At 27.9% G+C, this 24,880-nt stretch overlaps 1 protein-coding gene across 1 annotated transcript in view; it reads left to right on the top strand.

Moving 5' to 3' along the window:
• The window catches only part of LOC107436928 (sphingomyelin phosphodiesterase), a 58,539-nt gene continuing 33,659 nt past the window's right edge, over positions 1-24,880 (top strand). Inside the window, exons 1-3 of the mRNA XM_043049794.2 lie at positions 1-258; positions 9,086-9,286; positions 22,525-22,719. Of these exons, the coding sequence (XP_042905728.1) occupies positions 9,119-9,286; positions 22,525-22,719 (363 nt within the window). The 5' untranslated portion in view covers positions 1-258; positions 9,086-9,118. The remainder of the gene's footprint in view (positions 259-9,085; positions 9,287-22,524; positions 22,720-24,880) is intronic.

A 24,880-nucleotide genomic window follows, 5' to 3' on the forward strand; every position in this document is an offset into this window, starting at 1 on the left:
AATCGAGTTACGATCGAATCCGAAAGTGGTCGATCGGTCGACTGTGGGCCCCGAGCGAATTCCGCAGATGCCCCAGTGACCCTGAAGGGACCACGGCCAAGGTCGTTGACTTCGACTCTGCGAGTGATGAAAATCCTCAAGTTGGCAGTCGTACTCGAGACGGCTGAAGATTAAGTTCAGCTTCCTGGTTTTGGTTTCGGTTAGGGGGACACTGTGGAAGACGTATGCCCACTCGCTGCGAACGGCTTTAAGAAACAGGTGAGTAAATAAACAAATTTGATAGCTAGATGGCATGTTTACATTTCGTGTTTACATTTTTTATATGTATTTGAGAAATAATAATTCTAACTACAATGCCGTGTTGAAATGTATTAATATTTATTACTTATTTAAGAATATTAAATTTTTATGAAAGAATACTGTCCTTTGCAGACAAATTAAAAAACATGATTTTGTTTGCAATTAATTAATTTTGATGGAGCAAATTAGAAGAAGAAATGTCTATTTAAGTGTCATAAATGGTTGTATGTAAACAACAGAGCATATTTGTCTATTCACCAGTTTTTTTTAAAAGTACATATTGTTTCCACTGTTTTATCGAAGTATTTATTGCCTTTTGTTAAGAAAATATTTATTGCTTTAGTTTTAAAAAGTATTTATTTACTGCACTTTTGTAAAGTTGAAAGGTCATTACACGTTCCTTTGCTAAAAATTCTGGATCTGAATTTAGATTTCTTGTTGTAAAATTCAGATACTAATAATTCTAAAATAACTTCCCTTTTTGCTTTACTTGTATGTAATTTCAAAAAACTGCTGACGACTCAACTGAAAAGGAACATTTTTTCTAAAATGACTGTTCCAATCAACAGGAATTATTACTAACATTATGTTTAGTTCAATGGTAGCTTTTAATTAAAAATTATTCAAAAATTTTTATCACTATAATTTTAATCAGACAGTATTTGTTTTTTTTTAGTTTCTAAAAAATTCTCATGCTATACCAAAACTAAGTATTTTATTTAATAATCAAAATCAAAATTTTTTTTTAAAAAGCTCCATTAAAATAATCCAAGTTGCTCACTTGTAGGCAGAAAAAAAGCACTAAGTTTGTATGTATTAAATTAATTAGGTTATTATTGTATTAAATGGTCTTTAAAATGCCTTAAATTAACTATTTTGCGAAAAAAAAATATTTAGGCTTAGAGGATTATTATTACATTAGGGTTAAGAGATACAGCTGCGAAAAATTTCTCTTTTAAAAAACTTTGAAAATAACGTCACAATGAACTAAAACAAACTAAATTTTTCATCCTATTATATAAATGAAAAATATTTAACTAAAATTAGTTATAATTAACATATGCTTTCTTAGGCATTAAGAAAATTAAAAAATAAGTAAACAGATAATAAATAAATCGTGTAAAATTTGCAAATCTAAAGCCATATTTCTGACGGGAATATTTTGGCACAAATATGAATGCTTCCATTAAGAATGACGAATAATATTAGATCTTGCAATATTCTTTGCTCTCAATTTTTTGAGCGACATACACGGAGAGCAAAACTTTGGTAAGATCACCGTTCTGTATGGTATTGGCATTTCTGGTGAAAAAAAAACCCATAATTCTGGTTGATAAAACCAAAGTATATAATATTTAAATCATACATTAGCTATTTTTTTTTGTTCAGATGGTAATGGTTTATCTGGTATTTCAAAAATTATAGCTCTTATTACCGCATATTTAGTAAAAAATACAAAACTGGAACGAAAATTTAACCGAATAGCTTGTTTTTACTCCATGCCTTAAGGTATCATGATAAAATTACCAAATTTTATAACATTTTCCAAATGTTGTAATATATTACAAAATCATGTTTTAGTGTTAAGCTTACTAAATCTTTACCAAAGCGCTACGGTAAAAATTACCATTGTTACCATAGTGAAGGCCAGAAACACGGTAAACGATACGATATTTTGGTAGTTTTGACCATACTTTTTATCAGTGAAAAAAAATGTATAATTCGTTACTACAAATGCCATATTACTGGAGCGAATATTTTGGCACATATATGGATGTTTTCTTTCAGAATGAAGAATAATATTTGTACCTGAAACTTGCTCAACACATAATTTTCAGAGCTACATAAAAAGCCAATGTTAAAATGTTTCATTACACAAACTCGACAGACCTCGAGATAACACTAAGCTAATAATTTTTTTTTACTTATAAAATATCAGCTTCAAAATAAAAAATAAATAATGTGTAGAAATTTATCTAGCATTAAAATATATAATATGAATGGCACTTGAATATGATACGTTAATAATAATTTGTTTATTAAACAATTCAGGAAGTGAAAGAAAATTTTCTGAAATTCCGATTGATTTCTTCATCGATACCTTTTTCATCGTTAAAATGGATCGGAAAAATCGTTCCTGATAATTGGCCACATCACTTTTTTCTGTATTTCTAGAAGGGCGAGGAATTTAGAAATATTATTATATATTTTCTTAATTTTTATTTATTAAATAATCATTGATCATCAAAAATATCAAATGGACTTCTAAATTATCAGATCTGGTCCTTACTTTTCATTATTTCTATACTGTGAAAAAAAGAATGATCAAAAGTATGGTTCTGGCTCTATAGGAATACAAAAATCCTCGATAATTTTCGTGGACGAATTTTTTTTATAATTTTGATGTTGCAATGATTTTGGTAAAATTAACAATAAATATAGTTTTATAACATGAGATAAAATTTGGTAATTTTATCATGATACCTTAGAGCNTTGGTCTATTTTCTAGCGTTGCCATTCGGGGAGTTGTAATGAGGCTTTTTTTTATCGCCGTGTAAGAGAAATATATATATAGATTTTCCTAATTTTTATTTATTAAATAATCAATGATCATCAAAAATATCAAATGGACTTCTAAATGATCAGATTTGGTCCTCACTTTTTATTATTTCTATACTGTGAAAAAAAGAATGGTGAAAAGTATGGTTCTTGCTCTATAGGAATACGAAAATCCTCGATAATTTTTATCGAAGAATTTTTTTTATAATTTTGATGCAATGATTTTGGTAACATTAATAATAAATATAGTTTTATAATACAAAAATTTGGTAATTTTATCATGATACCCAAGAGCATGGTATAAAAACCATTTATTCCGTTAAATTTATTTTTCAGTTTTGTATTTGTTACTAAATTGTGGTAATAAGAACTATAATTTTGAAAACTGGAATTTCCGATAAACTGTTACCATATGAAAGGAAAAATTACTAAATGAATAGTTTAAATACTGTATACTTAAGTGTTATTGAGCAAAATTAAGTAGTTTTTAATTCTTAAATTTTTTTTCTTAAAACCAGAAGTGTCATTACTGTACAGTTGCGCTAATTTTCTCCGTGTAGAGGTGGTCACTTGACTGGACATGACTTTTCTAAAGAGCATAAAAAAATTAGGTATAATACTTATGAATTTTCTCTATTGGCATTGTTTTTGAGTTGAGTTGTTCAAAAAATAATTTCTTATTTCGTTTAAGTTTACACTCATTTGTTCTTTTTTTTTTATCAGAAGAGGTTCAGAATAATAATTTGCTTCTAAAAATATTTTTCTTATTATAAGCAATGATTAAATTTATTCTCGTTAAATAATATTGTCTATACAAAAAATATTGTCTAGATTTATTTTGCAGATAGAATAAATGAGAATCATCATGATGGAGCTTTTTTTTTTTTTTACCAGTTTTTATAACAGACTAATCCGAGTAAAAGATTTTATTCGTCATAAAAATGTATCGCAATATGTATCTCTTCATAAGTTATCAAGAATGCTTTAAAATCAAAGTTTATGAAATAAAAATAGATTTATCGTGAAAATAAATATTTATTTTTGTTTATCTATCCACATAATGAAAAAAAAATCTGCAATATTTCGAAGGAAAGAAACTTTAAGAGAAAACAGATTTTTTTTTGCCAAAATTATTTATTATAATAAAGGATAAACGCCTCTTTTAAAAGAAAAATTAAAAGCTTTGGTGCAAATCAGATAGTCATCAATCAACAGTCATTAAAACTGTATCAATTTAACAATTGTATTGTCTGCAAAAAAAGTAGACAAATTTGCTAGCTTTAGATTAACAATAAATTGAAAATGTATCAAGTTGGGCTCAACTAACAATAAGTACACAAAGAAATAAATCTGGTAAAAAAATGGTATGGTACTGGCATTACTGGTAAAAAAAAACATTATTTTGCTGTACAAAATCAAAATATATGGTATTTAAACCAGTTATTTGGTTTAATGCCGTACTAATTAACAAAGCTAATGAAAATGGTTTACCGAGAATTCTGGTTTTGAAAAATAGTTCTTATTACCATACATTTGGTGAAAAAAAGAAAAAAAAAATACGAAATTGAAAAGTAAATTTAATACCGAATAAATGGTTTATTACATCACGTTCTAAGGCTTCATGAAAAAATTAGAAAATTTTACCACATTTATCAAATTTTATCATATTTAAAAAGACACACATTTTATTGTTAATTTTACCAAAGTCATAACCTAAGCACTTCGGTAAAAAATTGTTGAGCTTTCTGATTTTTCCCATAGAGGCAGAAACACGGTAAATTTTACTTTATTCTGGTAGTTTTGACCACACTTTTTTCTCCGTACATCTTCATTGGTCAATGTTGATATAATTCTCTTCTCCTTAAACTAATCTTACCCATTTACAAGGGTCTAAATTGTATGAAAATGGTCAAATATCTCGAGACATGCACACAGAATCAAAAATTCAAAAATACACGAAATTTTTCTTTTTTCTTTTCAAAAACTGCTTTCAATGATACAAAACTTGATTCACCAATCTATTTTGCTACAGGTATGTAAAGAGCCAATTGAAAGTAATCAATTCAGAGGAATCCATATATGTATTTTATTGTAGATTTGGTTTTTTTCAGATGAATGTCATTCAATTTGACATACAATTTTTTTGTATTTTGGCTCGTAGATGGTACTGTATTGCAAAATAAAGATAGCGTGAAAATTGTGAAAAATAGTGAAATTTCGAGAAAAGCAGGTCGGATTGAAAGAAACAACTCTAGAGCTGTTTGATATTTTTAACATCTAATTGCTTCAATCTTGATCCCTCCTTCGTGATCATCATGATCACCAGGGGGCAAGATAGGGCTTCTAGATTTTAACAGCAATCTTACTAATGGAATGATTTTTTAGACCAGCAGTTTTCTAAGACCCGTTATTAAAACAAAAATTGCAATTAATAAATTACAAAGAAAATAAAATTTCAATTTCAGGCTATTAACGCATAACGTAACGACTTAAAACTTACCATTAACTTTTTGCAAATAATAAATATGATTTTCAATGCCTACAAATCGCGTCTTTCTAATCACTCAATTTTTAAAATGTGTTCATATAAAATGTTTCTTATTTTAATACCTTATTATGTCCATTTTAGATATCTTTTTGGGAAATATTGAGTAAAAAAACTTTTACTATGAACTAGATAATCCATTTAAACTAAATTTAAAATCTGTAATTAAAATCTGTAATTAAAATCTGCTTGATTTTAAAAACACTACACAGTAAAAGATTCCGGATATAATTACGGTATTAAATACCGGCACTTTGGGTGTATCATCCGTAAAATCCATTTTTACCATAAGATATTACACCCTAAATTTTACAGAAATATTTGTTTAATAAGAGTGATTCCGAGCTTAGATTTTAGCTTAAGAGAGATTTATATTAGAGAGAGTTTTAGCTATAAGATTTTTAAGGTGGTGGAAACGTGCAAAAAGAAACGAAAAATAATTTAAGTACAAGATCACAGAATTTACATCATTATGAAAAACAATTTGAGGATTGTATAAATGACAATACATGTAACGTTTTCCTTACTTTTTTTTCAATATAAATTATACACAGCTACAACAAGTTTTAAATTACATTATAACAGCTACAATAATAATAACAACTTCGGAAGATGCGAAATAAATGCAGCCTCTAAATTCCTATTAATTATTTAATAATAATTAATGCTCCACTATATAAGAGGAATGTCTATAAGTTTGTATATAATGTAAACGGTACTTAGCAAGACAATTAAGTCTAAAATATTATGAGTTTAGTGTGGTTTTTAAAACTCATTTAAATTTAAAGCAACAGAAAATGCAAAATTTGCTTTTCATCTTTTTCCTATAAATATTTGACTGGTTAAAAAATATTTAAAAGCATTGGATTTAAAAAATGAATTATTATTTTTAGTTAATTTAATGAAATATTTTATAATTACATAAGAAAAATATTTTAATATGCTCAAAAGGTTGTTTTCTAGAGTTTTATTATATGAATCGAAATGCACGAAACTTATTCAAATGGCGTTCGAAACTTANAGTCCACTAAAAAGCGGGACTGTCCCGCCAAAATCGGGACGTGTGGTCACTTTACTTTAAGGCCATGTTTGGGAAATCTTGACTTCCCTATTGATAATTTATTATGATAAAACTAATATGAGATCTAATAATAATAGGCAAGTTTAGTGACTAATAAAAGTAGTTTCTGGGTTATATCAACCTCAGATCAATTTTTCTGCACACTTGCAATTATGCAAATTGCCTTATTTAAAAAAATAATTGGAAAATTAAATATTCTATAAGCCCTTTACAAGGGTTGGACAAAATAAAGGAAATGCTTTTATACTGACACTTTTTCTCGATTATTCTCAAAAAGTAATTAGAGAATCAGTTTGAAGTGTTTAGTTCACGTCAATGTATTAGCAATGTATATACATAAAACAAAACTTCTAGACGTTTAAGGGACCGAAAATAAATTACAAACGGAAAATACTGTTTTTGAACACCCTATGCCAAAAATTGTGGTAATAGGTTTTTAATTTGTGATAGTTGTTTTGGTTATTACATGCAATAATTGCACAAAATTTCGTAAACTTAACTTAAACATTTATGGAGGTATGGACATTTTTATCAAAAACTAATTTTTTTCCCTTAAGTTTTTATACAATAACTTTGAAAATATTCCATAAAATTAAAAAAAAAATTGGATTAAATTAAAATTAATTACAAAATTATTGCTTTAAAATTTAAGAAAAATTCCTCTAAAACTGTGATACATATGATTATAATTAAAGTATCTCTTTTCCACTGCGCATGCTTGGGAAAAAATATAAGACTTTTTTACTTAATTTTGTAGTGAATCGTATTCGGCAACTAATAAAAAAAAAGTTCGATTTGAGTTTATTAAAAATTTAAAAGTCTCAAGCAATTTTCTAAGTAGTTTCGTACTTTTTAAAGAATGCTCAAAATGATAAGGGGTTTTCTCCAAATATCATTTTGTACTATTAAGCAAGATTTATTAAAAATGAGAAAGACATTATTGGGGATCATCCCCCATAAAAAGTATTTTTTCTTTTGTCTGTGCTCTTTCCTTATTCAATCAAATTTTGGTCTATGAGCGTTTGTTGTAAGGTAATATCATTTGTTATTAAATTCTGCATTTGTAATTTTTTTGCCTTAAATTAACTAATATAATTGTCAAAATAATATTTAGTAAAAATGTAGCTATGCTTGTAATATCTTAGTATAAAATGTCAATAGATAAAAAATCATTTGAGAGATTTTCAAATGACAAACATTTTGAGAGATTTTCAATTGCGGAGAAGATTAAATTTTGTTTTAAATTATACTTGTAAATGAAAACAATGTTAAGACATCATTGAGAAAAAAAAATGGTCAAAACTACCAGGACTTTATAAAATTTGCCATGTTTCTGTCTTTATAGGAACATCAAAACTCTTTAATCTAAAGTCATGAATTGATGGGCATTTATCTCCCTGTTCGGAAGGATTTTTTTAAAAAAGAAATTAATCTTCTAACTCACAGAAAACTGCCAAAATATGGTAACATTTACCGTGTTTCTGGTTCTATGGGAACACTTAAAAGCTCAGTTATTTTTACAGAATCGTTTTGTCAATGATTTTGGTAAAAATAACAATAAAATATGTTTTTATAATGTATGGTAAAATTTGGTCAATGTGGTAAAACTTGGTAATTTTATCACTATGTCTCAGAGCTAGGCATAAAAACCATTTATTTACTTAAATTTATTTTTCAGTTTTTTTACTAAATGTGTGGTAATAAGAACTATAATTTTGAAAATCAGAATTTCCGGTAAACCGCTACAATAAAAACGAAAAAATTGCCCAATAAATGGTTTAAAAACCGTATATTTTGCTTTTATTAACAAGAATAATGTTTGTTTCCTTTTTTTCTCACTAGAAATGTCATTACCGATACAGTACGGTATCTCTACCTCAATTTTTTTATATTTTTATATATCAATTCTAGATAAAAACAGATCGTTTCATATTAAAAATAGAATTCTAAATAAAAACAGATCGTTTCATATTAAAAATAGAATTCTAAATAAAAACAGAAGCTTTCATATTTAGATCGAAGGATTGAATAAATTCAAATACAGATCCTATCAAACTTATTTGGAAAAAGGTTGAAATCAGTTGTACGTATGAACTTACGAATATTATATAAATGTACTGCATTAGAATTTCACATGAAGATTGTTAAAGTCAGAAACCAATCAAATTCGCTATCTCATTTTGATACTTTTGAACGTAGAACAAGAATTTTGTCACGTTTAACGACTCACATTAACGTGATCTTGCACTAATCCTCAACATAGTTCAACACGTTTTTGAATAAGTAAGTACTTAAGAATATTGACTCAGTCGTTTTTAATCTAGATGATTTTGAAACTGCTTTTTAAATTTTTTGATGTAATCTAATTTTTTCTAATGTTTGGAAACGGAATTCCCACAAAGGTTTTGGCGTTTACTACAATTACGCTTTATCATTCAAACAAATATTATCGTTATCTGTGAAATAAGTTTTTATATGAACCTATTGTTGCTAAACGTTCATGGCATGTTTTTGTAAGTGTATTTTTGATGATGTGGTGTTGATCCCTTTTTTTTAGCACAAAGACTTCTTTTTATTCTAAAAAACGTATACCTTCCTAGGGATCAACGAGTGGAACAAAGAATAAAGCAATTATGGTTCAAAAGGGCTTAATGTGTGTTCTTATTTGTATGTTAATGCTTCCACTATGCACTGGTCAATCTGAGTCCGAATCTAATGAAGTGACCGAACCAACCAAAGAAGAAGGAAAGTTCTTTCCTAAACTGCTCTCTCACATATTCGATATTCTAAGTTTTCGAAAGGTAAGTTATTAATTCTTTTTAATAGAAAATTATGTATTATACACTGTTAGAATTATTATTCTAAAATTGTGACAAAATAACCGGCAGCAGTTTGTTCATCCAATCAACAGTCAAGTTTACGGCAAATAAATTTTTTTTTAGCTTAATGGTTTTGAAATCGTTTGCAACTAGTATGGTTATAAGACCATGAATATAAAATTATATGGTTTTGTAACCATTTTCAACTAGCATGATTTAAAAACAGTAGAAATGAAATTTAACTTGACATTGGTGCCAGGCTTTTCGTTAGGTAATGGGCATTGGGGAATGCAGGCCACAAATTGGGGAAAAAATGCTTGTATTAAAACTGAAAAACGTAATTTAATCTTACGAAATATTTAACTATGTTATGAAAAAGAATCAAATGAAAATTTAAATTACAAATTTAAAATAATTATACTAGTAACAAAGGAGAAAGCTAATACCTGACCTTGTCAAAGCTTTATTTTTTTATAATTGAGTAAATAAAATGACTATTTTTAAAATGGCTACCTCTTCTGGAAACAGACTATCCAGGGAGCCATGGGAACAATTTTTGCTAAACTAAAAGGAAATAATTTAAAACAATAATTATGGTGGCTGAGTCGGACAACATTTAAAGATTCGAACTTTATTCAAAAGTAGCTTTAAAATTGTATCTTCGATAAGCTGTTCTGTTTACTACAAATAGCAGGTAACTAAACTAGATATTTAAAAATTAATCCTAATTACTCTTGGTTTAATTACAGTATAAAAAGAGGCAAAGAAGGCTGGGACCTAGTAATTTAGCTGTATCAGACACAGAAAAAATAAATATATATATATATTATAAAACTTTGATTCAACATGTAAATTTTAATAAAACATAAAAGTGACAATAATTTAAATAACAGGTATCCCCGTGTTTAAATGTACTTAATTGTCGGCTGCGGAAAAATGTATTACTTACAAAACTTGTCAAAATCACGTGCAAAGTTATTTGAACTATATCTTGTCATAAAAATTGTTATATGATTTCAGTTTAGCTTATAAATTTATGGAATAAAACTTCTGAGGATTAGATTAAGGTTGAGAACATAGCGATAGTTGTTTTTATTATGTGATATTATGTTGTCATAGAAGGGGAACGTGATCACTGCTGGTATTAGTTCAGCGAAAAAAAAAGTTTTTTGACAGAAAATATGCTATAAGATAATATGTATGCTTAAGGAACCAGGACATTAAAATTACGCTAAATTAAAAATCTAATTTATTTAAAAAAAATTAATTACCATCGATCACAAAATCGATATAGTTTTATTAAGATTATGCAACTCAAATATTATTCAGTATGGGGTCGAATAAACAATTTGCGTAGTTATGTTTGTTTCAAGTAAATTAACAGTACTGTCTATAATTAACATTTAATATTTTATAAAAAAAATATTTTTTTACCAAGGCATACAGTAATTTTTTAATAAAAACTCTTAAACTAACATGCATTTACAATATTCAAGGTTTATTAAATTTTTTTACACTTAATAATTTTTCTCATTTTAAATTTGGTAAAAACAAAATGTAAATTAAGCAAATATTTTAATATAAATCCAGTAGGGCTACCTGTCGTAAAAAATCATTTTCGACATTTATTGCTCATTATTAAATCCTTCAAAACAGTTTGACTACTGTATTTGTTTGAAATTCACTAAAAGTATCAGAAAGCAACTGTATATTATTCATACAGAAAATGTTATTAAATCTTTAAATTTTTAGCCTTCAAACTTTTTCGACATTTTTCTTTTATATATATTTAGATATCTTTCCATTTTTGTCAATTTTAAATTGAAATGATTAGAGTATTTATTATTTAAATTGTAATTTGTGGCTAAGTTTGCTCCTAAATCTCTTTGAAAAAACTGCACTAATAATACTAAGCATTTTCCACCCATGTCATTTAATGAAGTTCATTTATAATTCACATGAGCAGAACTAACTATTTTGAACAATGATTTCAACAACAAAGAGTAATTAAAATTTAATGACTTTTACTGCTTGTAAAAGAGACATATGAATGCTCATAGGAATTTTATGAACATTCATGACATATGAATATTTATAAGATTTTCCTATTTTCCTAGTTAAAGTTTATTGTGATTTCTGTTATATTTGTACATTTAAAAATACATTTAGACATACATTTTACATACATTTAAATACATACATTTTACATACATTTACAGAGTCTTGGGCAAATATAAGTCACGTTTTTTAAATTGATCAAGAATACAGGAATACGTTTTTGTAACTGAGCTTTTTGGAGAGAAACAAATGATTTTCCATGTAAGCAACAATATGTTTCTGTGTATTGTGCTGTCATTTATTGGAAATTTCAGAAACTTGAAAATTATCCTTCTAGAAAAGAAGAAGCAACAGTTTATTTCAAAAATGCACTTTTGAAAAATAACTTAGCCAAGCCTTCGAAACCAAGCCAACTTTTGAAAAATAACTTAGCCTAACTTAATTCAAGCCATTTATATTAAATATAGTTTCAAACTTTTAAACTTAATTTTATTATATTTGCTTTTGTTTAAAATTACACGTAGAAAAAATTATGGTAAAATTAACTTACTGTATGGTAAGGAAATTACTGGTAAGAAAACATACTTCTGGTTAAAGAAACCAAAATATACGGTGTTTGAACCATTCCTTTCATATAATTAACATATAACGGTTTACCGGAAATTCTGGCTTTAAATATGTGATAGTTCTTACCACCACAAATTTAGTAACAAATACAGAACTGAAAAGAAAATTTAACCGAATAAGTGGTTTTTATGCCATACTCCAAATACACTGCCTCTCTTCGTGATAAATTTACTAAATTTTACCACATTTGCAAAATTCATCACACATTATAAAACTTTACACCACATTTTACGAAACTTATTTACAAAAATTAGAGCAATTATTTATAAAAATTTATAAAACTTTACAAAATTTAATTTTATCAAACGTCACACATTTAATTTTATCTAAATCATAACCAAAGGGCTTTGATAAAAAATTACAGAATTTTTTCGGTGTTCTCATAGTGCCAGAAACACATTAAATTTTACCATATTTTGTTAGCTTTGACTCAACTTTTTTTCTCAATTGTATGTTGGTGATTAACAACATTAGTTCATACTAAGCTTGAATTCAGTTCTAAAACATCGTCTAATGCTAAAATGATTTATTCATTTTCACAAGCATAGAAGCATTATACTCACGTAAAGTGATAAGCTTCGATAACTTCCATTAATGGGACACAAGGATCCGTTTCCTTGTTTAGCTTTGAAGCATCGAAAAACTTTCCCTTTTATTGTGCAAGATGCCTTTTGTTAAAAAAGGATAAGTTTTAGCATATCTATTGCTGAATTCAGGCAATCATTTGTTGTTAGTTTCCTGCTTGTTATAGTCTATAAACTATTAAAATGCCTTTTTTTATGTATCATATACTATATGTATCGAATGGCTTAAAAGCACAACCCCAAACAACTCGATAGCGGATTTGCATATATTTTTAATAGCGTTTTTCGTTATAAGAAGCTTCACATTTAATACTCATAAAAGAAATAGGGATACAATTACTCAAATGAAGTATAAGAAGTTTTATCTTTTTCCACCTCTAATCGGTATGTTCTACATTGTGTATTAACGAATTAAAAAAAGATTCTAAAAGATTCTAAAAATAAGATTCTAAAAAATTCTAAGCTCCAGCAAGTTAAAATAGTAGTTTAAAATAATTGCTAAATAACTTGAGTGTTTTTATGTAAACTTAACAGCTTAATAATTGCAATTACAACTATGCAAACATAGACGTGAGAGGTCACACATTTATAAATTTATCTTTTAGTCAGAAATTTTTTCTCCAAATTATTAAGGTTATTAGCCGATTAAACAGACTATAAAGGACAAAGATGGGCTTAAAGTAATAAAAGAACATTTAATTGGATCAACGGGGCTGAAATGTATCTTTTTTTTCGAATTAATCCAGGAACAAATTTAAATCCTTCCTTTTCTCATATTGTTGTCAAAAGTAATTGGTATGATTTTCAAAGCGTTTTTTATCGTAGTTCTAAACATCATAAAAACTCAATAGCACATTGGTAACAGTAATTGGTTTCCTATTTGTCGGATTGAATTGACGAATTGTTCGTAGATTATTTAATATCAAATAAGTTTCTATCTTCTTGTCGCTTTAATTTCACAATTACTCATATAAAATATTATAAAAGGCATGCGTGTTTTTAGTTGTACAATAAAGATGGTTATGTTCTCTTTAGATTTCCAAAAATCTGTCAATTGTATTAAAAATTTTTATATTTAACTTGTATTCACTTCGGATTTGTTAAGCCTAGTTCGAATTCATATTAATATTTTCTCTGTGCTGTGTGCATGTTTGATTAACAAACTAATTTTTGTAAAGAAATATTGTATACATGCATTCTAAGTTAATTAGACTTATTTTAAATCGCATCGTAAAAATAACTTTATTGACTATTATGTGCATTACATCTTACAGTAATTTTAAATTTCAGTGGAACTGATTAAAAAAAATGGTAAAATGGTGGCGGCTAGTTCAGACCAAGTAGTGTAAAGGAAAATTCCTGGTGTTTCACTACACTAGGAACTGTCCTTGGTTCTTGGTGAAGTGGTGCATCACTTTTGTGTTAAGTAGTTGCCACCATTTTCGGTTTTAAGGTACACAAAAAAATTTTAGAGCGTACGTATAAGTTTAAATAATATTAAAATTAAAGAAAAAGCAAGGCATAAGTATGTTAATATTGCTTATTTAGTTGTATATCCATTACTATCAAATAAAATTATATGGTATTTATAGTAATGTTATGGTATATGAGCAGAAAGGTGTTTTAATTGCGGATAAAATTTATAAAGAAAAATAATCAATTACCAAAAGATTTTTTTTCTCATTATTACATTATATTAACCTGAAATATTAGGCATATATATTCCTTTTGAAGGTTAAATGTGGGAATAATATTAATAATCAAAATAATAATAATCATAATAGCGAAAGTAATAATGATAATAATACTAATCATATTAGCGAAAATAATAATGATAATAATAATAATAGTAATAATAATAATGATAATAATAATAATAATGGTAGTAATAATAATGATAGTAATAATAATGATAATAATAATAACAATGCACGAAACATGCTTCCATTGAAAAAAAAAGCATTTTTTGTTTATAATATTTCTCATATTTTTAATGCATTTTAATAATATTTATATATTTTTATTCTTTTTTCAAAAAATATGAATTTGTTGCATTGAATTTTTTAAAATCAAAACTAAGCATCTCCTAAAAATGACGTAATTCACCCATTTCTGATTCCCGATTGCGGATTTCAAGCTCATAAAGTGAATTTTTTTTCCTTTCTTGATACATTTTTTCACCTCTCATTTCAAGGCCGAAATGTTTGAATCATAAAGGTCATACAAGAGCGGAACCACATAAAAAAGTTGAATTTACCTTGTAGGTCAACTTAAGTTGATTTAACTTTTTCTAGATGTTATGCGAACAAATGACGAGGATGTACAGTTTTTATCCTAAATGAATGTCGATAGATCTCGGTAATGGATAATTATATGCAATTTTTTTTAAACAAAAAACCGTACTTATTTATATGTTTGGTAATTATGCTGTTTATCTAAGTTAAGCTTTTACCTGAAGTTTATTAGCTTAAGAGATGATGTCAGAAAGTTGACCAATTTAATATTGTTTATGTTCTTTTTGCAAAATAAATTAGTGTTGAGCTTCCGGTTTGTCTACAGGATGATAACGAAATTCTGAAAAATAATTACAATAGGGGCAAACTAAATGTAAATGATAATTGTTTTTTTCATTATTTTTATTATAACAGGAAATCTAAAGCTTTTTCGACAGTACATTCTTAATTTATCGAAAAAGTTCAACTGATGAAAAAATTTAAATGTTAGATTTAAAATGGGAAGTTAGATAAATTTTTTGTGTTTAACTAGTAATGCACGATAGCCAAAATATCAAATTATTATAATTATTTTTAGTTTTCGTCTTTAAGTCATTTTTGCAAAATATTAGAACAATATTGAATTGGCTGACGCTTTGTGACCCTATTTTCCGGGCGACAATTTCCTAACAATTTAGTAGGTAAAATTACAATTTCGTGCTTCTCTTAAACTAGCATTGTGAGAAACAGTAAATTATGAATATTAAGATGATTTCACTAGTATTTTCAAATGTTTAACGAAATTTGAAAGCATAAAGTTTGAATAAAAATTATTAGATGTGGGAAAATTCTTCTAAATAAACAGTTGCATTAACTGTTCAAATTATATAAGCGGTTATTTTCAATGATTTTATATCAGAAAAAAATCAGAAAATATTTCAATTTTGTTTTAATGCTTCGAATTCAGGCTTTCGTGTTAGGCACACTTTTAGTTATACTCTTCAACGTTGGGAAATTCAATGGTTTTAAACAAGAAGATTCGAAGAAGAATAAATTTAACCAAGAAGATTCACGATAAGAATTGAGAATATTCTTGTTTAAGTAAAATGATCAGATATCTTAATATAAACAAGAAATGATTCTCAGTGACAAATTCTATTTGTCAAAAATGGCAAGGTTATTTGAAATAAAAATTAAGAGCCTCAAGGGTTTGTAAAATCTTTTAGTTTTCAAATTTTGAGCCGCCGACCGGCCTGTGAAAGGGTCAGGGAACTTGCCCTGCATCAGAAGAGTTCTGGGTTCGAATCCCGGGCAAGGCATGAGCACTCTTTCTTTCACTATACTAACTGTCCTTACAGTAGGAGTAACATTGGCCCACCTAATATGGTGCCCCTGAAAAAGTGGCCAACAAATCTTCCCCCGAGATGCCTGTATGACGAAAGGTAATACCTTAGGTTGGCATTGGGAAAAAAAAATATTTTGAGCCGTTTTCCTCCCCAAATATATTAAATGTCATAAGTACCGGTACTCAGGGTGCCTTTTACTTCTTACGCTAAAATCTATTTTTGCCAGAGCATGCTATGGAACAAAAACTCTGATGTACCGTAATTTTTAGAGTAAGTATTTCCGAAAACCACTGAATCACTCTAATTAAATAAATATTTTTGTAAAAACTACAGTACAATATTTCGCAGGAAAAATACATTTTGCGAATGATGAAAGCCGGTATATTTTAAACCATAATTTGATCCGGAATTTTTCAAAGTGTAACACCCTAATATTTTCTGCCCCACAAGTAAAGACAATTTCTTTTCAATTAGAGCAACTTAAACGACATTTTAAAGGTTTTGACCCGAGAAGATTCCCAAGCTTTGTCTCCGAAATAATCTTCACATACTATAAATATTCTAGTTGAAACGTTTTAAGTGTCGTTTTTCCAACTAAAGAGATTCTTTTGAATCAGTAAGTCACTGGGTCTTTTAACTTAAAGTGAAGCTCTAATTCCATATCTGGCACTTCCAAAGAATCAAAGAAGAAGGAACTGTAAATATTTATTTCTCCTTTTTACCGAATGACCGCCACTTAGTAGAAAAGCGGATTTCTCGCTTGTCATTCACCCGGAACGATAGTCTTGTTTTCTTGCAATCAGAGAAGCTTTGGTAAGATGGTCTTCTTAGATGATATTTATCTTCACCAGGGAGCGGCTTGTGAACCGGAAAATGAGATAGTTGGGAACGGCTCATTTTTTATTTCTTTCTTGTTATTTCTTCTTGTCGAGTTGAATAGTACTTTTGAATAAATTAGAATGTATTGGCAACTGAGTGGAAAGACTTTTTTAAAAATTTTTATTTGATATTCACGGTGCCCATAGTGGACATTAGTGAGCAGCCTAAATCAAAAACAGTGCTGAAGAATTTAATGAAAATTAGATAATAGCATAATGAACTGATGAAAATGTTTTATAGCGAAAAATAATTTTGTTCCAGAAAAGTGACGTATCATAGCTTTATAGTGAATACAACAATCAATGACATAAGAAATTTAACCACCTTCTATTTACGAAACATGCATTGTCTATCATAATCTGGAGTCATAAAATCCCATGTTCAATCATTGAAAATTATGTTTGGTAGGGAATGTTGCGTACTTAGTGTGTGCTGTGTTCGAAGACAAATGCAATGAGACACCGGTAAACTAAATTATTTAGGTGTCCCCCGAAACAATAGTCAAATTGAGCCTCGGTGACTCGGAGTAGTTAGAGCATCCGCCTCCCAATGAGGTGAGTCAGGTTCGAATCCCAGCGATGGCTGGTTGATACGAACTGTGCTCATGACTAACACCAACCAAAGACGTAAGCATCCTCAGTGGTAAGACAGATCATGGGTTAGAATCCCTTTTGTGCCGGGTTAACCGTGGAAGGTTTCCTTGGTTTTCTTCTCCGTGTAACGCAATTGCGGGTTAGTTCCATAAAACAGTCCTCCACGAAGACTAATTTGTCCCGATGAGGTTCAAGAGGTATCTTGTCTTCTGGATTAGGTTCAAAATTACAAGTTATGGTGTTAATCATTGATAGTTGTACGCTTAAAATTGGGTCAGCTGTTCAATGTCGATTATAAAATAAAATAAAGCAAAAGTGGGATATGCTCAAGTCTGGTGATCTAGGAGTGAAGTTTTTCATCATATTATTATGTCACTATCGGATTGTGATGAAATTATGCTGCATGGTTTTGAAATAGGTTGGTCATTAAAGCCAACTTATGGGTACCCTGTACTTCAAAGAGGAAGACTTAGTATTTATAAAATACAAGTAAAATAAATAAGACTGTAATCTAGAACCACGCAATGTATATCTGTTGTTTGTAACACTAATTTTACAGGGCTTGATCAAAATAATGGAAAATTTTTGACAGAAACATTTTGGATATTAGCTCTATGTAAACAATTTTGCTTTAAGCAGTAAATGTTTTGGAAGGCATAGTTTTAAAGATCATGCTTGAAGCTTTTAGAAATGATGTTCTTCTAAGCTATGCAAAATTTACATAGACCAAAATTGAGGTAGTAAGTTAAAAGAGTAAGTAAATTTTTCAATATCACTATAATTAAAAAGAGTCTTATAGAAATATTGCAATCCTACAGAATTATTTCAAAATTGCTAAAAAAGTTATCAACTTCAAAGGGTCATTTTGGTTTATCCGAACATTTCCTGATTAAAAAGGCAAGTACTATACCTGGAAAATTCACTTATACGCATGGGTTTCCAAATTCGACTATATTTGTTTTGGAGCTATTTTGACACAGATTTGAGAAACCCTCTTATACAGTGTATTTCCTTCTGAAAAATATGGAATGTGTTTGAAAGTATCTGAAATAGTGAATCTTGTCTGAATATATTATCTCATCATCATCATAGTTGGCCAGACAACCCAATGTGAGCCAATGCCTTCCTCTGAAGATTTCTCCACGATGACTTCTGATTTATGAATATATTATGTAGTAGCTATTTATGGAAGCATGCAAAATGAGTTCAATTTGGATCATTTAACAATACGGAAGTACATTAAAACATAAAAACGTTCGAATTGTCACAATAAATTATTAGTAGAAGAAAAAAAAAAGGGGGAAAGAATTTCGAAAATCGTTAGAGGCTCTCGAAATAATTAAAATAATCGAACACTGCAAAATGCTTACGAGGTTTATTGTAACACTATTTTCTAAAGAATTAGAGAAATAATTTTATAAATTTCAATTTCTAATATCCTTTTCATATTTTCCGTTATATATGTAATATATTATAGTAAAGTTCAAATTAAATTAAAATATATTATTGTAAAGACAAGTAAATAAATTAAAAAATGATTAATATTCTAACAACCACCAAGCGAGGAAATGTGAAAACTCTTTTTAAGCAATTTTTAAGTTGAAATTAAAAAAAAGAAAATGTTTGAAGGGAGGCTGCATGTTAGCAAACAAAATATAATAAAAAATGCGAAGATCGTTACAGATAAGGATGTTTTGCATAGTTGGAAAACGTTGTGAAATTTTATTTTGTAAAAAAGAAAAGCTAAAACAGCTAGGAATCGGATTACTAATGTAACCGAAGTGCTAAAACCGAGAAGACGGGATGGTAACGGGACCTGGTCGCGATTTTCCAATCTAGCGGCCTTCAACGACCCATTCTCCTGTCTTGCATTTTCTTAAATAAAAACAAAAACTTTCCAATAGATTTTTTGTATCTCAAGTAATAAATTTTAAAAGAAAAGAAAGCTCGCGTTATAATTGGGACCAACTACAGCTAAAAGAAAAATCTTCAAAAAAGAGAGCTCGTCGTTAAAGGTAGTTGGATTATTAATTAGTTACAGAGACAAAAACATTTATACGAAATAAAAAAAAGAAAGAAAAAGAAAACGTTTCCGATTGATTAAATTTGCTGTGATTTAGTGTAAGGAAAACATTAGAAAATAACAAATTCCTTAGAGTATTATAAAAACAATCCACTACGAAGTGAACAATTTGAAAAAAAAAATTAATAAAAACATCGTGGAATGAAAAAAAAATTCTCTGTAGATTAATGAAGCAATAATCTATAGAGAACATTACGGATTATCAAATAGTTTGAAAATTAAAAATTAAAATCTGATTAAGTTAATTATAATATGTTGTGAGAAAAACATACAAAGTTTTCTTAAAAAAAAAAAAATGAAAAATGCGAAATGAAAAATTCTCTATAAAATAATACAGGAAACGTCACGAAATGAAAAATTCTGTTTAAAATAACGCATAGGAATATTACAAAATGAAAATTCCTTTGTAAAATAACGCAAGAAAAACAGAAAATAATGTCTGAGTAAAATAATGTCAGAAAAACATTACGAAAGGAAAAATTCTAGACAAAATAATGCCGAAAAACATTATGAAATAAACATCCTCCATAAAATAATACAAAAAAACTTCACGGAATAATAAATTCTGTATTAAAATAACGCAAGCAAAATATTACGAAATAAAAAATTCTGTGTAAAATTACGCAAGAAAAACATTTAGAAAGTGTAAAATTCTTTATTAGATGCTACAGAAAACATTAAAGGTCGATTAAATTAGCTATAATTAAATACAAGACACTTCAATTATTATGCAAACAAATTCTCTATAATTTAATATCCATTAAAAATAATTACGGAGTTAACACATTTTTTAATAACAGATTTATGAATCAGACTTTTATTTCAATGTCTAAGGTTGAAGAATATCATTATTTAGCATATTCTTTACCAATAAAAGTAACACAATTTTTTTAAAGCTTTTAATCATTTTTACTTGGTTTATTGAAGTATTCAACAGCTTGATGTGGTGAGATCTACATATGATAACGCACAATATTTCAACTCACAAAATTTAATAAACTGTTTTCTCATTATTTTTAACTAATTCTCGTTTCTGTTCTATAACTTTATTATCAGATTTTCTTTTAAAAGTGTCTACTTTTATTTAATTTTTGTTAATACCCATTTAGCTAGTACTATTTTTTCCAAAAATGGACTAGAAACTTTATTAGATGTTAGAGAACCCGGAAAAAGGGATAAAAATAACTTTCTCAAAGACTCTAACTAAAGAATATAAAACCACAAAACAAATTAAACTACTTTTGTTTGAAAGGAAGAGATTCTTTTGCTGTCAACGAACTCAAACTTTTAAAACTTTCCCTCAAGACATAAAGTCTTTGTGGCCAGAAGTGAACTGATTCAACTTCATTCGGTGAAAGAGTTTTAAAGACATAAGTCGTAATGTCACACTCTAATTATAAGTCTCGACCGCTTCAAGAATGCTATTGCATAAAGAAGATTTACTGCGAGTCTTTGGATGGTTGCAGGATAAAAGATTATAAAAAATATATATGAATTTTTGGGATTTATTCCTTTCAATAAGCGAAACTATCAAGAAAAAGTTTTTGGAGTGAAACAAATGCAAACTTTTTTTCTGAAAAATAAAAAAACCAAGCTAAACTGGCAACTAAAAGCGTATAGTAATTGAATTAAAAATTAAAATGAGATATAAATATTCATAAAAGAATTATTTCGTGAAGTTGCATAAAAATCTTAAATGGATATTACTTTAAGATAAAAATAAATTATCATGTCACAGTTAAAGAAATGGACATGATCTTATAAGAATCTTGTTATTATACAAAGAAAGCTCGTAAATATGACATGATGGAAAAGAATAAATAATGCATATGATCAAGCAAGCTTTTATGATTATTTGATTATTTTTTTATAATTACGAAGATAAAATTTTTATAGCCCGCAAACTTAGGTATTTTTATAAAATATACTTTGTATAGAAATGTTATTAAAATTACTAAGAAATTGATTTTTTTGCGTCAAATATATTATCCCTTCGGTGCAAACGCCTGTGTTCCTTTCATATATTTATTCTGCGTCTCTAATTACAATTAAAATAAAATTTGTTTTTTTTTAATTATAAAAAAAACAGTCTAAAAACTTACTAAAAACACTTGTTAGATTATCAGAATCATATTTGCTTTAAAATATTAAATCCAAACAAGCGTAGTACAAAAAAAATATTCATACATATTTAAAAAATTATAAATAATTGATTTTGTAAATTAAAAATTTCAATGATGAATTACTGTTTCTCTTTGTTCTAATTATCTGCTAATATGTGCAAATTTGAAAAATTATTGTATGGAAACAAGCCATGTCTTGAAAAAGGAACACCGGTGTCCGATGCTGTATTTCATAATTAAAAATTATTAATATGCTGAATATGATATTTTTCACTTATTTTGTCTTTAATTAATAAAAAACAATGAAAAAAAAATGCGTTTAATGAAAATTTTTATTCAAAGGGTTAAAATAAGAGAAGGTTCTTGTTTCGAGAACCGAAACTATATAATGCCCATTTCTGTACTCTATTTGCGTTTTATTCACGCTGTTTTTTGCTGTAGTTTACGTAGCACACCTTGGATACTTCAAGACAATCATTCATATCATTCAATATTTATTTTAGATAAAAAAAATTACCAAATCAGTTGGACTGAAAGGAATATTCGTCATGACTGTCGTGATTATTCCTTTCTAAAATGTTTTATCTTTTTTTTCCCCTTCAAGATGTAAGTTAAATTAACCTGCAGAACTTCTTAAACTATAGAAGAAATGTTGATCAATTGGCGTATTTTTCTTTGAGAACAATTATAAAACTGCTCGATAATTTATTTCAGGTGGTTGCGGAGCTGAAAGTCGGCAAAACTTCTCCAACAATGTGCTTTGTTTGTAAATTTGGAATTGCTCTTTTACAACACTTTGTAGAAAGTGATAAGCCAAAAGAAGAAATAGCGCACATTGCTTATACCATTTGCTCAACACTTAAACTGGACAGTGATAGGGTTTGTTCAGGAATCATTGATCTCTTCAAGGTAAGTAAAAACTAACCTTATTTGTTCTTTTCTTTGAAAAAAAAAATGTTTTTGTTGTATGACCTAATTTGTCATGGCACCTTTGTTAGAGGAAAAATTCTCTCTCGCTATTATTTGCATTTGTAATAATTATCAATTTCTCGTTCAAATATTTAAACAGATTTCGATTTGCTGCTTTTGTTTCTTAATCCACACGTGCTACTATTGAGTAACTCCATTTAAAAATATCATATTTTGAGACTTTAAATGCATAGAACTCAGTTAGAAAGTGAAGTTCCAATAGTTATTGTTAAAGCTGTTTTTCGAAAGCTCCATCATAATATTAAATGAGGATTTTTGCGAATAATATGCTAATTTTATAACTGCTCTCTCCGCTTATTTTGAAAATGGCGCAAAACGTCAATATGGAGAAAAGTTACAGTTTTGTGAAAATGAAAAACGTTTGAGGACTAATTTTTTAATATTTAAAAACTTACTCCAATGCTGCATTGCTTAGGCTTATAAAAATTTACTAAAACTGAGAATAAGGCAGTGATTTTGATATTTTTCGTCTAGGTTCAAAAATGTCACCGGATTAACGATTTTTAAAAAAGTTTAACAGTTTTATAAATATGTAAGTTATTTGTCTGTTCTAAAGCTCAGATAATTCTTCACGGTAAGATTATATTTATAGTTTAAAATGATTGCATTGCTTTAAGTGTAAGAAACTTAAACTATGGCTTTTTTATTTTTTATTTTTATTTATTTTTTTTTTTTGGCGACAGAGATTCGAAAAACAGCGTTAACTCTTGTAGTCATTTATATTTACTCTAATTTTTGATGACTTTATAATTTGGAGTTTTTTTTTTAAAAATTAGAAACAGATTGTTACTCATATCACATATTGTTTTACACCCGTAACATCCAGTTTTTATTTTTACGAAAAATTATGCGTTTGGCATTACTGAAAAAAATGGAGCTGGTGAAAATAACACCAAAAGTCATTTTTGCAAATATTTATAGAACTACTTAATTTTTAACTGAATTATATGCATTTGAAATTTGCAAATGAGTCATTTATAAATTATGAAATTGCCCTTTTTCAATTTCATTTGACTTCTTTTGTCGTTTTCCTTGACTTTTGATGCCATGAAGATATCAAATTAAAATATGAGAAAAAAGCAATTGTCAATTATTCGAGCTATATATGGTTTGCCAATGACGATTTACAACTCTAAACCTTTCAATGACATCTAAGACTTTTGTTTGATATTCTTTCAATGTTTAACGTTTTCGACTCTTTTTTTATTTTTAAATACTTATGCAAAACATTATTTTGTGTCTTGTGTTATTTTAAATATTGTCATGATTTTGTATTTCAAATGTTTGCATGCCGAAGTCCTTTACTTCGTTATTAAGTGCGAGCAGCGCACATTGTTTAAAAACATTTATCTTCAGACACAGTGATATATATTTAGTTTTAATACGCCACTTTTTTTTTCAGACAAAACCGATTAATTTTTTTATCTTTATGAAATCACCAGTATGATTTTGTCATTCTACGTCAATTCTAGTCTTAAATAAATCTAGCTTTGCCCGTCTTCAGTTTCCTCACCTGGCTGTAATTCGAAGGCACGAATGCTTTTTTGCAAATTATATGCTATTTTCATAACTGCTTAGCAACTCATGACTTTTTAGCCTATGTATAGTAAATGCTCTCTAAGCTTATTCAGAAAACAGCGCAAATTTTTAATATGGAGAAAAGCCACAGTTAGTGAAAATGAAAAGGGTTTGTGGTGCCATTTTTTTAACATTTAAAAACTTACTTATATGCGACATAATCTGGGCTCATAAAAATTTTCAAAAACTGAGAATAAGGCAATGATTATGATAATTTTCATCAAGGTGGAAAAATATCGCCAAATTGGCAATTTTTAGAAAGGTTTAATAATTTTTAAAATATTTAAGTAATTTGTCCGTTCTAAAGCACAGTGAATTCTTCACTACAAGATTGTATAGATAATTTAAAATTTTAGCTTTTCTTCAAGTGTAAAGCACTTATTGTCTCTTGTGTCTCTTTTTATTTTCCTTGGCGAGAGAGCTACGAAAAATTATGTTAATTGTTAATTCTCTTCTAAAATGAAATCGTCCGATTTTATCTACATTTTCAGAATTTCTTCAA

The sequence above is a fragment of the Parasteatoda tepidariorum genome, chromosome 2 (genome assembly GCF_043381705.1).
Source record: "Parasteatoda tepidariorum isolate YZ-2023 chromosome 2, CAS_Ptep_4.0, whole genome shotgun sequence".
In the NCBI taxonomy this organism is placed as follows: domain Eukaryota; kingdom Metazoa; phylum Arthropoda; class Arachnida; order Araneae; family Theridiidae; genus Parasteatoda; species Parasteatoda tepidariorum.